A 16,294-nucleotide genomic window follows, 5' to 3' on the forward strand; every position below is an offset into this window, starting at 1 on the left:
AACTGACTGTAACATTTTATTGCATCCCTTATGAAAAATTAATTAAGTAAAATTTTAACACTTTATTTTATATTTGCGTGGAAGTCATAATTATACCTAGTCTTAAAAAAATTACCACTTTAACTATTTTTAGAGATCTTACACAGATATGCCCTATAGATTTACTTGAAAGAATTAGGCAAACTTTGTCACCAGAGAAGTGCACATCTTATGGAATGCTTAAACTCAAGCATATCCTTTCCTAGGTCTCAGAAGAGAGTTCAAAACACAGTAGAACTTTGATAACTTTAAAAAAAAAATTTCCTCTGAATATTTCCATGTTTTCTTTATGTTTTTTTTTAAGTCCATTAAGTTATTTCCTATCAGTAGCAATACAATTAGGAATTTGGTTTTGCAGTGTGATCCTTTAATGACAAATTAATTATTTATAGAGTTCTAGTCTCTGTTGGGTAAGCATTAGATGAGAATCTGTTTTCCATTTTTTTATTCGGAGCTGAAGTCAATTAAGAATTCTAACTCCACTAGGAAGGAGAACAGGTCTTTGACATGGACAGATGAGGTGTTTTTCAAAAGCTATTTACACTTAATCAATGACTAAAGTATTATAATTGAATTTACATGTTTTCTCTATGTGTTTGTACTTCAGAAAATCCTTATCCCTTACTGAGTGCCTAATCATTCCTACATACAGAGTATATTTGCTGTAAAGTTTCTTAAATTAAAGGAAAATTGTTATAATTGGTTTACAAAGTTAAATAAGCTCTTACATATAAAACACCAGATATTAGCATTTAATGACACTATTTTATTATTCTCTCTCTCCATATATATGTGTACATTATATATATGTATATATGTAATATATGTTTATATACATCTGTACATACATATATATTCATATTATTAATTTTATTTTCTGAAATTTGTGATTGTATTGCATTTTATCCTCAATTACTTTAATGTATATTCTTATAAAAACAAGGATTATACTTTTTCATTACTTCAGTAGTATTATCAAAGTTAAGAAATTAACTTTGATTTTAATACTATATTTTGTAACCTGTAAATTTTATTGAAATTTTGCCAATTCTTCTAATACACTATATAAAAATACAATATGTAAATTCTTCACTTTCAACACAACTAGCAAATACAAAGCACTAAAACTTCAATTACTCATAAGTAACATATACATAAACACCAGTAATTAATGGTTGTGTTTTTTCTCCCTGTTTGTCTGTACTGTCTTGTAGAGATTGTATTGGAAATTTTGGATTTATATTTAAATTTTCCATTATCTTCTTCCATTATCCCATTTACCTTGGAAGTCCTCTTAGTTGATTTGCTTTAATTCTAAAAGGAATATAATTTAATTAGTCTTATTCTAAAATCTAATTTGGCTTATGTTCTGTACACATACACACAATATGTTTTCTTGATTTCTTGGTATAAGTTTTTTTTTATTTTGTGAGGTATTAGTATTATTGTACTGTAGCATGCACAGTCCTGTTAAACTGTATGTACAGTCTGCTTGTAGCGAGGAAATTATATGGGTTTTCAAATAAGTAGACGAGACCCAGGCTGCACTGTCCACTGTGACCCCTCAGGAGAGAGCCACTTTGGGTGGTTATCTGCTTCCTGTGACTCAGACTCTAACCCTCTGTCTGTTACCGCAGCTCTGACACTCACTGCCCCACCTGTAACAGCTGCCCTATCTTTCCTGTTTGATTGTTTTTCTTGTTTCCTGGTCTGGTCAAGAGTATACAGATACATCCAGTTAGTCCATGAAAACTTGGAAAAGAGCAATGCTTCCCAGGTACTGGGTAAATACAGAAATTTTGTTTGTTTGCATGTTTTCAATATAGTTTGGGATGATTCAATAAACACAAGAAAAAAAAGTAGATATTACCAGCTAATCACGCTCAAAGCTTAGAATCTGTGAGGCTTCATGTAAGCTTAATTTTTGATTTATACTGAAAAACACAAAAAACTTCATAATTTGCTATTTTATGCTGGAGAGAAAAATGTCATACACTAAAGAATCATTGTATATTTAGTTATTAGAAATCTAGGCCACTAATACACAAAAAAATCATGACAAAACAATGTTTTAACAACAAAAAATAATAGTGCAGAATTCAGACTATAGCAAACTAGTATTTCCTATAATTATATGCCTTCCTTTTTGGTTTATTTTCAAAATAATTTATTACTAGGATTTAAGAAAAACTGAAAGAACCAAATGAAAACGTGTCTAATTTCCTCAACTATGTACCAAAAACCACACTATCCTTTGTCTAAAAATTGTGATATGAACACCTAAATTGCATTTAAAGCTTTGTTAAATGCTTTCATCATATGCTGATGGTAGTGAATTCTTTACTGCAATTCTTTACTGTATCTAAAAACCATTAAGTAGTTGCTGGCACTAAGAAATATTTAACTTGGTATTTCAATGGGGTTTCTTATCTATTCATAGCCTAGTCTTCTACCAGAGTTTTAGCTTTCTATAATTAAACTTAGAGATAAGAAGAGATCTCTCAGAAAAACTTATAAGACAATAAACTCTATCAGTGGATACTTACTGGGTTGAATCAATCTTTCACATGTAGGGGAAAGATTTTTCGGTTTTTCAATATAAAAAATCAAGGAATCTACTTAAAAGGAGTCCATTAACCCTCTGAAATTTTATGAAAAACAGTGTGCTTGTGTGTACATAAGCTATCGTGAGGGAACTGTTTCCAACTTTCATCAGATTTTCAATGAGCATTTTGAGCAAAAAAAGGTTGAGATCTACTCATGTATGCCTATGATTAGAGTAAAACCTATAACTACAAATATAAATTACCCTGGAAAACTCAGTGGTTATACATAATACTACATATAATAAAAGTTACATTAGCAATTATAATTGTATTATGATATTTGTAATTAATAATTATATTATAATCAATTATTAACTTGTGTCATTGTACAAAATGCCATCATTAAAAAATACACAAAAATGGAATGATATTTTATTTTATTCTTAATATTAAAACTTTTTATTTGAGGCAGAAATGTAATAAAATTTTAAATCTAGCTTGTGGATGATCTTTCCTTTACAAGGAGAATAGAGGGAAAACAAAACTTCCAGAATTCCTTTTTCTGGAAATTCATTACTCCTGATGCATATATATTACAGAATATTACTACAAAAAATTAACTTCTGCTGGATAGAAGCTACATGTATAATATTTACAACATACTTTTGAAAAATGTTTTTCATATGCAAGTAAACAACTTTATTTAAATTTGCTGTCATTTCATGGAATATCTTGTATGTTTCTATAAATTATTTTGTCATTTACACATTATATTAGTAAAGTCACTCAGCAAAGGGATCTAATGGGGAGAAACTCTAAGGCCTAATATATGACACATATTTTACCATTTTTTTGCCCTTGTTAACTAAATAGATATGCAAAGAGAGTTCAGGGATAGGACTGAGCGACTTTTCTTTATCATAATATGCAGAAACTTGGATTCTTAGAAGAGTATTAATCAAGTAAAAATTGCACTGGACAAAGTTAAACAGGCAAGAAAGACTCTATTCATGACCATTGCAATAGAAGAGAGATGGAACTCAACTCTGCTGAGACAATACACATGTATGTTTTTAAGTACTGGCATGAGCTAGTGGAACAGTACTGGAGAAAATTAAGTAAGAGACTGACCAATGAGATGTGTGGTGTACACTGAGTTATTCCTGAGTTTGCAAGTGTTTTCCTCTGTGAGTAGGCTAGACCTTCTGTGTTTGCTAATTATGCCCTTAACAGAATTGTTTGGTGGTCTTTTGGAGGGTCAACAGTGAACAAACACAACATTCTGCAAGGATCCAATTAAAATAGCCTCATTATCAAAGCTCAGTACTCTAGACTGCAAACAGTACCCTGATCTGAGAACACTGGATTTTCTTCTCTCCTACTACGACAGTAACATAGGTACATACAGGTACATTTTAGGAATTTTTTGATTATGTATTCCAATTGGATCTAAAGAGATGAAATCTCTCTCTGTCAACATCACTTCCTCTGGGGAATCTGTGAGAGTATGGTTAGGTCCTGTAACATCATCATCTACATGACGTAAATGAGTGATGATTTCAGATGGTCACATCAGTCTACATTCCGTGAACAGAATATTCCTTGAGTCACCTTTTCAAAGTCTTCAAAGTTTTTTTGGCACTGAGCTGGGACCAGCTTCTCTGGCAGGTTCTGGAGATGTAACACTGCACAGATGCCTGATATGTTTTCTGGGGTCCATCTGGTGTCTCTGGCCTTAACACAAACAATCCCCCCTTCCTGTTGTAAGTCATGGGCATCTCTCATTGTTATAATTTCTCAAGGACAACCTACAATTGCAGTGGTCACTCTGGGGGAATTCTGACATGAACAAGATTGTCCACTTGACAGATGCATTAGAACAAAAAGGGAAAAGGTCTTGGGATCTGTGTCTCCCATGTCTAACAGAGAGATTAGTGTTTAATGCACAGGAATGTGTCAGGTCTTAGTTGCAGCATGCAGGATCTTCACTGAGTCATGCAGGATCTTTATTTGTGGTGTGGGCTCTTCATTGTGGCATGTGGACTTCTCTCTAGTTGTGGCATGTGGGTTCCAGGGTGCATGGGCTCTGTAGTTTGCGGCACATGGGTTCTCTTGTTGAGGTGCACGAGCTCAGTAGTTGTGGGGTGTGGAATTATTTGCCCCACGGAATGTGGGATTTTAGTTCCCTGACCAGGGATTGAACCCAGGCCCCCTGCATGCATTGGAAAGTAGATTCGTTATCACTGGACCACCAGGGAAGTCCTGAAGATAGTTAACTTTTAACAATCATGACTGTATATCTGTCTGAAGCTAGCTTTCCTTCACTTCTTCTTTTTTGTTGTTTCTTCCTTGTTTTTCTTAGGAAAATTTTAAATTAATTGATCATAAATAATTTTCTATAATTATATGTACATTCTAGGACTATTGTTCACACAGTCAAAAATACAAGGAGAAGAAAATGTTTAACTGTGTTATATTTGTGTTTTCCTTTTGTCAAAAATTTAACAAAGCAGAAAAAGTGTACCTGTGTGTGCAGGTAATTTAATTAGTCTTTTAGATGAATAGAGCACTAGGAGCTTAGAGTTCCGGCATGAACTCAGAAGTCTTGATTTTTTTAAATATGTGATCACAGAGGTTTATTTATATTAAAAATAAATCTTATGTAATTTACCAATAACTAAAAGACTCCTTAGGCAAATTAGAACAATTTAACTTTTAAAAAAGTGTTCTATTATTGTTTCCCTAGATTGTTTATAATTATAAAAATATGAATTTGATGTAATTGAAATTGTATTTATTCTTTGAAATTTTAATAATGAATATAATTTAAACTGTTAAATCTAATTCATTTTCACTGACTCTACTACACTGATGTACTGGAGTGTTTTATTGATGATACTGAAAATTATAAGAACTTAACATGATATTGTAAATTACAATTTCCAAATCTTTGGAAGACCTTACACTGATACTAAATTGAATTAATAAATTATCTTTGGATACCTTAATAATTTTTAAGTAAGAAAAATAAACAAATATTGATCTCTAAATATAGTTTTAAATTACCGTTTTTCTTATAGAATGGAAATTAAAATGTGCACATGTCATTAACTGATGTATATTTATGTTTATATAGGTATATTTATGTTTATTTTGACTAACAAAAAAGTTGATAAAGTGTTATAAAATGGGTGCTCATGAAAAAATAAAATAGCTAAAAATTATTGGATTGCTCTCTCTGTGTTTTCTATTAAGTCTAAAACAGCAAATGTTCATTACTTTATTTAAAGTTGGTAATTATTTTTAAAAAATACAGAGAAATAGAAATATGTATATAAGATAATATGTGATTTGCTTGTTTCCTAAAACAGTTACTTATTTAAATTAATATAATATATATTGTTTTTTAATATGCTGATAAGTCAAATGTTTCTTAAAGATAAAAACTTAATCATCTATGTGCATAGTTGTGTATCTGTACTTAGCTAAATACACATGTGAAAAAGTATATTAAGCTTAATACATATGTTCATGAATTTTAAAAACATAATGAAAAATATACTTGAGGGCATACGTGAAATTAAAAGTTCTGAAGAGTTTGAAGTCTGTTTGCCTGTATTTGCAATGCCTCTCTAGATGGTTGTATTTTATGTACAAAAAAACTTGCATTATTTTTTATAAAGTTGCTCAATATTAATGGATTTATTTATAATGAAAAGAGCTTAAAAATCTTTACTGAAAATTTTGTATGAATGATACACCAAACAGAAAATTACAATTTGGTTTTTATTTATATAAAATGACCAAATTAGGTTGTGTCCAGACAAGAGAGGTTACAAATATTAGGATAACTCTCTAAACTTTTTGGAAAACTCCTTAATCATTTTGACAAGAAGTTCCTTATCTACTTAAAATTAAAATTCTATTTTTTTTCCTGTTGTGTTGTTTAGAAATATCTATTTTGTACATGGTAGAGGTAAGATTGGGAAAAAGAGGGCCATTCTTTGTATCTTTGCCTTAAGTCCCACAGTTGTTAGTGGTAAGACTGACCAGAGACTAGAAATCTTCCAGAGATTTAACTACATTCCAAAGACAAGGGTAGTTATTTACAATCTTTAAACAAAAAAGTGGCATTATCACATCTGTGTTTGACTGTCTTTAAATCAGTCTGTAAGTTATAACATAAATAGGAGACAGAAGACTAGGAATAAAGTGATTCTTAAAACTCTTTACTACCTCTCTATATTATAAATATAAGACGTAAAAAGATTTCCAAGTACATTGTTGAGAATTTATGAAGTTATATTTAAGCTATGCACATCTCGAACATTGAATTTGCAAGCTTCACATTTTTAGCATTTTTCAGACAATTATGAGTTAAAGAGGCAATAAGAAGCTACTACAGAAATGTACCTCACCTTCCTTGTTCCTTCACGTAGGAACCAACACACATGACCAAGGGTTTTGGATCGGTTCAGACTGACAGCACCTTCCATGCAGCTGCAAGCGAGAAAGAAGTAGCTGCCAGTAACCACTTCATGATTTTCACCTTCTGATCCTTACAAACAAAGAGATGAAACATTAAATAACCTTTCACACACTTGAATTCACATTGAATTATTAAAGGCAGTTGTCACATTACTTGATAAATGCAATTTGGCAACACTTACACAAAATAAGCTTCTACGTTTGTAGAATATTAGATTTAAAAGAGACCTAAAACAGAATAAGGCCCAACCCTCTCATTTAAAAAATGGACTAAGAAATACAGCAAGAGAATAAGACACAGTTTCCAGGCCATGCTATTTAAAAAACAATCAAATGCCAAATAAACTTCCAATTAATATTTATAAAAATAATGTAATGATGATAAACAATACATTTTACACAAAAAATGTTTGCTCTTTATCTATTGTAGTCGTACAGGGAACAATTTCAAAAGAAATTTGGAAAAATTCCTTAAAATATTTATAATAGAAAAATGGCCAGTACCTTATCCTAGGTTCCTGACAAGAAGGAAGAAAGTCAGGGAATATAAGTGTGTGTGTGTGTGTGTGTGTGTGTGTGTGTGTGTGTGTGTGTGTATACGTAGGTATAGACATACATAAACACATTTATACATATACATATATAATGCAGCTACTTCATGCTCTGATGTTAAAGATAATATCTGTGACACAATAAAGAATGAAATTGTTAAAAAGCAAAGTAATGTGACATATAGAAGCAGACACACAGATAACCCAGACTTAGAATTATACTAAGACTGTACAATATCTGTGGTAAATGTGTTGAAGTATCTATAGGAAAAGATGAATATAACTGGTAAACAGATTTGGAATTATGGAATGAGAGATTTAGAAACTGTGAAAAAAAGCAAAAACCCAAATGGAAATCCTAGAATTGTGGGGAGAAAGGAGTTAATTTAGTCGAGCTGAGCACTTCTTATCTTTCATTAGTGGATGTAACATTTCCAGGTAATGAAAGAACATGGGGAACCTGATACAATCTCCTTGTGAATATAACTAAACCTCCTATAAAGGAGACTAAAATATTTCTTAGGGAGATAGTATTTATCTACAAAACCCTCTAGCTGATAGCCCTATTTTAGAATTGTTTCTAATTTACAAACCTACAATTCGTGAGACATGACTTCTTGCAAAATATCATCTAAATTATGCAAAGTACAGATGAATTATAAATAGAGAGGGTTCACAAGCTGAAATCTCCCTGCTGTGTGCAGACCTCATTTAGAAATCTCACCTATCACTCTGGGAAAAAAAGGAAGAAACTAGGAAGCCATGCAGAATGTTTCAAACTATTTTCAGCCTTACCAGTGTAACTTGACTGCTTGTATTCTTAAGATTATAAAATATTATTACTATATTAGTAATAAAATAATCAATGGATAGGATTATCAGAAGATCAGGCACAAGAAAGAGAAGTAAATTAATGATGTCAAAAAAAATCATATCTTCAGCGTGCTGAGAGAAAATAACTATAATATGGTTATGTCAGCCTGGTACAATGAATTCCTTTATTTCCTGAAGAAAATAGTATTACATTTAACTGTTTATTCAGTATTTGGGAGAACTTGGATATGAGACCCTATTTTTTGTGTATTCTTCATTGTGAAAATATTTTTTTTTTAGTCTTTTTTTTTTTTTTTAGATGTTGGGGGTAGGAGTTTATTAATTTATTTTATTTATTTTTGCTGTGTTGGGTCTTCGTTTCTGTGCAAGGGCTTTCTCTAGTTGTGGCAAGTGGGGGCCACTCTTCATCGCAGTATGTGGGCCTCTCACTGTCGCGGCCTCTCTTGTTGCGGAGCACAGGCTCCAGACGCGCAGGCTCAGTAGTTGTGGCTCACGGGCCCAGTTGCTCCATGGCATGTGGGATCCTCCCAGACCAGGGCTCGAACCCGTGTCCCCTGCATTAGCAGGCAGATTCTCAACCACTGTGCCACCAGGGAAGCCCGTGAAAAGATTTTTTTTTAAAAACTATTTTAGTCAATTACTTTAGAGCTTGTAGGATTATTCAGATTTTATACTTATTATTGAATCAGTTTACCAAACAAGTATTTTTTCTAGGAATGCATCTATTTTATGTAAATTATCCAATTTACAAAGCTTTCCATAATGATATATCTGATTAAACATTTGGATTTAACTGAGATATTTTTGCCTCCTCCTCCCCAGACTTCTAAAAGGAGGTAACAAAATAAATTAATTAATTAATAAAATAAAACAAAACTTTAATGCAGTGAGATAACTAGAGGGGAGAAAACAAATTTTGAGAAGCTGAAATGATGGTGGAGGCGTGGGGACTAAATTAGCAGAATGGGAACAGAAAAAACACAAAAGTCTAATTAGAAGGCATGTTTATGAAAAACAAAGTCATTTACCTAGACAATCTTGAGATGCTCAGAACTTAAAGATATCCAAGAATGTGGTACTGAGATGGGTTCTGGAAACAAGGAGATTAGTAACACAGCTTCTCTCCCAAATCACAAATTCGGATATTATACTGACTCTTCACTCGCCTCCCCCAGGCCCACAAATAAATAATTTTCAAGGTTTATTCTTTGGAGAAAGGGAATCTTTTTATGTCTTCACCTCTAAATAGAGTCACCTGAAGTTGGCAGAAAGACTCCAAGTGAGAAAGAACAAAACATCGTTCAACTTACAGAAAATTGAGATACTGAATGGAACAGAAGAAAATTAAAACAAATCAAAGCTATAATAGTCTTATAGACATAAGAAAAGTTATTTTACTTATATAAAACAACAGAATATCATGAAAATGTACAATTTAGACAACTGAAATTCTCTAGACAATTACAAATATAATAAAACAAAAATTCAACACTAGTTTTGAGATATTAAATGGGGAATACAGTAGAAAATAAAAAAATAAAATAATGGAAAATAAATAAGAGATTATGAGAAAATGAAAGAATCAATTTAGAAGATGCAATATCAAAATTTTGGACTTAGGGGTACAGAAAAATAAAACAGAAAAAAATTCTTAGTGACATAATACTGAGACTACCTAAAAATTGAAAGACATGCTTCCAAATAAAAGGGTTTATCAAGAGATATTGGCAAGATATGAACAAGAATACAACCATGGGAATGTAAATTGGTGCAGCCACTATGAAAAACAGTATGGAGTTTCCTCAAAGAAAATCAAAAATAAAATTACCATATAATCTAGCAATTCTACTTCCGGGTTTTTATTCAAAAGAAACAAAAACACTAACTCAGAAAGATATCTGCACCCCATGTTCACTACAGCATTATTTACAACAGCCAAGACATGGAAGCTACCTAAGTGTCCATCAGTGGATGAATGGATAAAGAAGGTGTGGCAGATATATATATATATATATATATATATATATATATATATAAAATATATGTATATATGCATATATATAAATAAAATGGGATTATATATATATATATAAATATATAAATATATTGTTCAGCCATAAAAAAGTGGAATCTTGCCATTTGCAACAACATGAATGGACCTCAAGGCATTATGCTAAGTAAAATAAGTCAGACAGAGAAAGACAAATACAGTATAATCTTACTTATATGTGGAATCTAAAAGAAAAAAATCTAAAAAAAAAATAAAAATGAAACCAGATTTGTGATTACCAGAAATGGGGGGTGGGGGATAGGTGAAATGGGGCATAGTGGTCAGAAGGTACAAATTTCCAGCTGTAAAATAAGTAAGTCCTGGGGATGTAATGTACATGGTTACTATAATTTATGGTACTGTACTGTACATTTGAAAATTGTTAAGAGTAAATCTTAAAATATCTCATCACATGAAAAAAATGTAACTATGTGTCGTGATGAATGTTAACTAAACTTTCTGTGGTGATCATTTCACAATATATACAAATATAGAACCATTATGTTGTACACCTGAAACTAACATAATATTTCAATGATATTTCATTTTTTAAGAAGAATATAATCCTCAAAAGTTTCAATATAGTGAAATTTCAGTACACCGAGACAAAGAACATAAAAAAAAAAGACTTTAAGAGAGATGATCCCATGTAGAATATAAAGAATCAAAAGATAGCCTATTACATATACAATTCTACCTTATTGCATGCCTTCCTTTCTTTTCCCTTTATCATATATCTCATAGATTGTCAAATCAGTACTAGTATTACACAGTCATTTCTATATCTGTGTTTACTCTTTTGCTCAAAGAGCCAATGATGCCATGCATAATCTTGCACCTATATTACTCATCATGTGGATGAGGACATGTGGTGGGAAAGCTAGGTCAAGAATTATATACATTTATAGTATTGATAAATATTGCAAAATTGCTCTGCTCAGATATTATAGTGATTTTCCATTTCAACATCAATAGATAAAATCAGCAAGTTGTCAAACTCTCAGTTTTGCCAGTCTTATAGGAGAAAAATTATATATTTATGGTGCTTTTAAAAATGTGATTTGCTCTCATTATAAGTAAAGCTAAGCATTTTCTCAAATATTTAGTAATACTTTCTATGCCTCATGTACAATTTTCTTTTGTTGTTTGCTTCTACGAAGTCTTCACAGGTAGACATTTTTGCTTTTCATGCAGTTAAATTACCAGTCTTTTCTTTGTGGTTTCTACCTTTTGTTGGTAACTATAAAGACCTCTCTCAGCCAGGTTCATAAAATAATACATCAACATTTTTGTGAGTTTTTTATCATCTCAATTTTTATATATAAAATCTTTATTGATATGAATTTAACCCAGAGTATTTACTAAGATACAAACCAGTCTTTTTTCCAGATGATGATTCTGTTGTTCAGCATCAAATATTGAATAGTCCCTATTTATACTAAAGATTGACATGGCAAATTCTATTATATGCTAAATTCTCTGCATATTTGGATTTATTTTTGGACTTTGCATTTTGCATATATTTTGACTATCAATGCAATAATACCATGCTTTTCATTATTGAAGCTCTATAATATGCTTTAATATCTGGCAGAGCTAAGTCTCTACCCCACCAACCTGCACCATGTGCTTTTTTTAGAGTACACCTGGCTTTGTCTATTTAGTTTTCTATGTGGAACTTAAAATGAATATAAAAACATTGTTCTTATTTCATTGAAATCTTAATAAATATATAAAATAATATGGTGATTTGAAATCTTTAATATGTTAGGTGTCCTCTCCATCAACATGGTATATTTTTAGAAATTTCTTTCCAGATATTGTGTTTGTAAATATACTGTGGCAATACTTAAAGTTTTCTCAACTTAGAACTTTAATGCTTTTGCTAATTTTAGTCCTAGGAATTTTAACTTCTGTTTACATAACATCTTTTTTTTTCATTGTATCATTTAGTTAGCTCTTATCTGTATTTGAAAGTCATTTATTTCTTTTTAGCATATTAATCAATTAACACAATTCTGTTACTGAAAACTGTTTTGAAAACATTATTATATGTAATATAAGTAAAAATCATTAAACCACATTTGGTTTTTAAAACTCAGATTTGTTATTTAAATCTTGAAATAAGGTCCTAACATCCTCAATGGATATAGAAAAATTGTAGGTATTTAACAAAAGCAGACTTGAAAGTGGAGCAGTATGGTAAGAAAAATACTTTTGATAAAGATTTCCTTAGAGATACAGGATTTTCTATTCTCACATTAATCATTGTAAAATTACAACAATAACTAATAATGAATTGATTGTAATTAATATATTGAAACATCTTCTGTCAAAAATATAATCCACTACTTCTTGAAGGAAAAAAAAAGAATTTAAAGTAAATATTGGTTTGCAATAACAGTTCACAAATACATAAATCACTATTCATTTACAAAAAAGTTCACTGGTACATATTAAATGTTTTAAATGTATATGTTTAATGTAGTTAACTAAACAGAAATGATCATAAGCTTTAAAAAAAATAAAGACATTCAAAGCAAACATCTCCTTTTTTGCTGTGATTTCATCTTTTCTTAACCATGATTCATATTATCTTATTTCATTTCACAACTCATTATCCACTCTGTCAGTATGTCCTTTTCTCAAACCTAATAATACATATAATGAACATAGATGATGACATTGAAAAGAAACAGTGCATGTCAGCTCTTTCTCAAGTTGTGCACCATAGACCAATTGTCCTTGAAGGGGCTTCCTCTAATTAATTACCTTCCCTTCTTTGTAGAGCAATCATATTGGCAAGAATTGATTGGGCGTGTAAGACACTTCATTTAGTTGGTAGAAAAATCTCTTAATTAAAATAATTTTACTGCTGGTAAAATTAATGCACCCCATGAAAATTTACCAGCTTGATTGTAATGTTCTTCTTCAATTATATTTTATGAGAGAAAAAGAAAGATCTTAACAGCAACAAGAAAAAATAGGAATTACATAATATATGTAATTCTATTTACATACTTAAATCTATCCTATATTCTTTTTTTAAAAAAACTTTACTGAGAAAAGTTGTACTGCTGAATCCTGTACTGACATTAAAAAGAATTTAGGTGGCTCTGTTTAAATATTTTTTTGACTATTGAGCTTTATTGTACTGGCTTCTTTCACTTGGGACAGTCCAGGTCACTTAAATTCTCACATGTGGAGGTCACATAATTCTTATTTTTGTGATAATTAGATATATTCATTAATTTCTGAACCTAGATTCATTAAGGGATAATGACTAAGTACGCTTTCGTTACTTTGATGATAATTGCTCAGGGCTGATTTATCCATGAGCAATTTTGACTTCATATTACCCCTTATGTCCTAGAAAATATATGTTATACCACTGTCATTCATAAAATAAGTACATTTGCTCAGAGATGATTTATCCACTAGCAATTTGATTTCCTATTACTCCCCTTATTTTTCCTAAAAACACTATTTGGTACTTTATTGTTGTGAATACGTTCCCTTTACCAATTTTTAGTTTTCAAATAAGTTTAATGTTTAAAATTAAGTGAATGTATATATTCCATTATTCCTACTTTGAGACAAAGGGAAATGAAAATATAAAAATGATGCAGGCACTGGAGTCCATGAACTGATTTGGCTGGTAATAGAAGACTATGTTTCTCACTCTGCACATTAAACGTATTTTAATGGAACCTTAAAGATCTGTGTCCACCTCACTACAAAATTCCAGTTTGGTTGTTTTGTAGTGGAAGTCTAGCAGTAGTATGTTTTAAAAGTGTCTTGGGTGCTTATACTATGTGGCCAAGGTTTAAAAAGGACTGAGCTAACACAATCCCTAAATTATCCTGAGACCAGATATTCCATGTAACTTCTCTAGTCTCAGTTGTTGTTCTTGTTTGTTTGGTTTGATTGTGTAATTTGTGAAATAGTAGGTATTCATACCAGAGCCTCTGAAGTTCCTTTCTGCACTAACATGACATAATCAACAAGTTATTGCTCTCTTCTTTCACTTCTGGTCTTGAGTGTGATTTGCTTAATGAATCACTATTTCTGTCATTAGGGGTTGTTAACTCTCCAGCACACCATCTTATGATCATGTTGAAATAAATTACCATGTCTTCTGTTTAAAAGGCTAATTTGTTAGTTTACTTCAAGACTGTTTTAATGTAATAGTACTCTTATAAGTGCAGCTGTTGTCAATTGAATAAAATTAGTCATTGGTTGAGAACAGATATGTCAAACCTACTAATTTGCTGATTGTTGATAAACTATAATGTCAAAATATCATTGACAGAGGAAATCTTCTTTAAAATAATTAATTGAAGTACTGTTCAATTTCAAGAATTTGGATCAATTTGCTTGAGTGAAGTCAAATAGCATTAAAAGATTAATCAAACAGAAAATTATGCTCATCAAAATAGATTTTGAATAGGAACTGCCATTGTATAAAACAATTAGTAATATATTTAACTAAATATGTATTGGAATTATTTTATTTCAAGAGTCAAAGCCAGAAAACTAGGCTTCCTCTTGACATGTCTATCACTTGCTCTTTGTATACAATCCATAAAAGGACTTTCCATCACCTCACAGTATGACTACAACTAACTCTACCATTTTTTCCCTCTCCAATCTATTTCTCCACCTGATCTTTTTTCAATTTTTTTTTAATGTGTCAAACGCTACAAGGATTTTAATCCCACATTTTAGTTTGGACATTACTTTCTTTCCCAAATCTTATTTTTACTCTTGTTCTCAGAGTTTCAGCCAGGACTTCAAAGGACCATCACTTCTTAACGTTTGTTTTTGCTTTTATTTTTTTCCTAATGTGCTTTATTGGAGTCTGATTGACATACAAAAAGTTGGAGATATTTAATGTGTACAACCTGATGTGTTTAGAGAAAGTATACACCCGTGAAGCCATAAACACAATCAATGTTGTCAATTTATCCATCACCTTCAAAAATTTCCTCCCACCTGCTCTGTTTTTGGCTTTTTTTTTCGTTTTGTTGTGAGGCTATTCAACATAAGATCTGTCCTTTTAGAACAATTTTAAATATACAATGTGTTATTGTTAATCATAGGCTCTGTATTGTACATATTTCCAAAACTTGTATAACTGTGAACATTTGTACATTTTGAAACATTGTTATTTATAAAATAAAATTCCCTCAATATAGAATGCTGTCTTCTCCAACTTCTCTACCATGGCCTCGCTGTATTTATCTCTGTTACTTTTTTTTTTTAATTATTTATTTATTTATTTTTGTCTGCGTCAGGTCTTCATTGTTGCGCGCGGGCTTTCACTAGTTGCGGCGAGCGGAGGCTACTCTTTGTTGCGGTGTGCGGGTTTCTCGTAGCGGTGCCTTCTCTTGTTGTGGAGCACAGGCTCTAGGGCATGCAGGCTTCAGTTGTTGTGGCGCACAGGCTTAGTTGCTCCACAGTATGTGGGATCTTCCCAGACCAGGGCTTGAACCCGTGTCCCCTGCCTTGGCAGGCAGATTCTTAACCACTGTGCCACCAGGGAAGTCCCTATCTCTGTTACATTTTATCATAGAAACTTTATCTGACCTCCCAACCTACTCTCCCAATTGCCCATATTTTCTTTTCTTTTCTTTTTTTTTTTTAAACAGGTTCTTTGGTTATAAGTTTGCATAGGAAGATGTTTCTTTCTGTAGGAGCATTTTACTTCAATTTACAATTATATATTTATCATTGTGAGTATTTTCCCAATAAATCCCTCCAAAAAATAGTTAGATCTGTGAGAG

At 31.4% G+C, this 16,294-nt stretch overlaps 1 protein-coding gene across 1 annotated transcript in view; it reads right to left on the reverse strand.

Annotated features, from left to right (window-relative positions):
* Positions 1 to 16,294, reverse strand: part of EYS (eyes shut homolog) — a 1,661,361-nt gene that overhangs the window by 1,508,405 nt on the left and 136,662 nt on the right. Inside the window, exon 7 of the mRNA XM_060283543.1 lies at positions 7,004 to 7,143. Coding sequence (XP_060139526.1) covers positions 7,004 to 7,143 — 140 coding nt within the window. The remainder of the gene's footprint in view (positions 1 to 7,003; positions 7,144 to 16,294) is intronic.

The sequence above is a fragment of the Globicephala melas genome, chromosome 14 (genome assembly GCF_963455315.2).
Source record: "Globicephala melas chromosome 14, mGloMel1.2, whole genome shotgun sequence".
Taxonomy (NCBI): Eukaryota; Metazoa; Chordata; class Mammalia; order Artiodactyla; family Delphinidae; genus Globicephala; species Globicephala melas.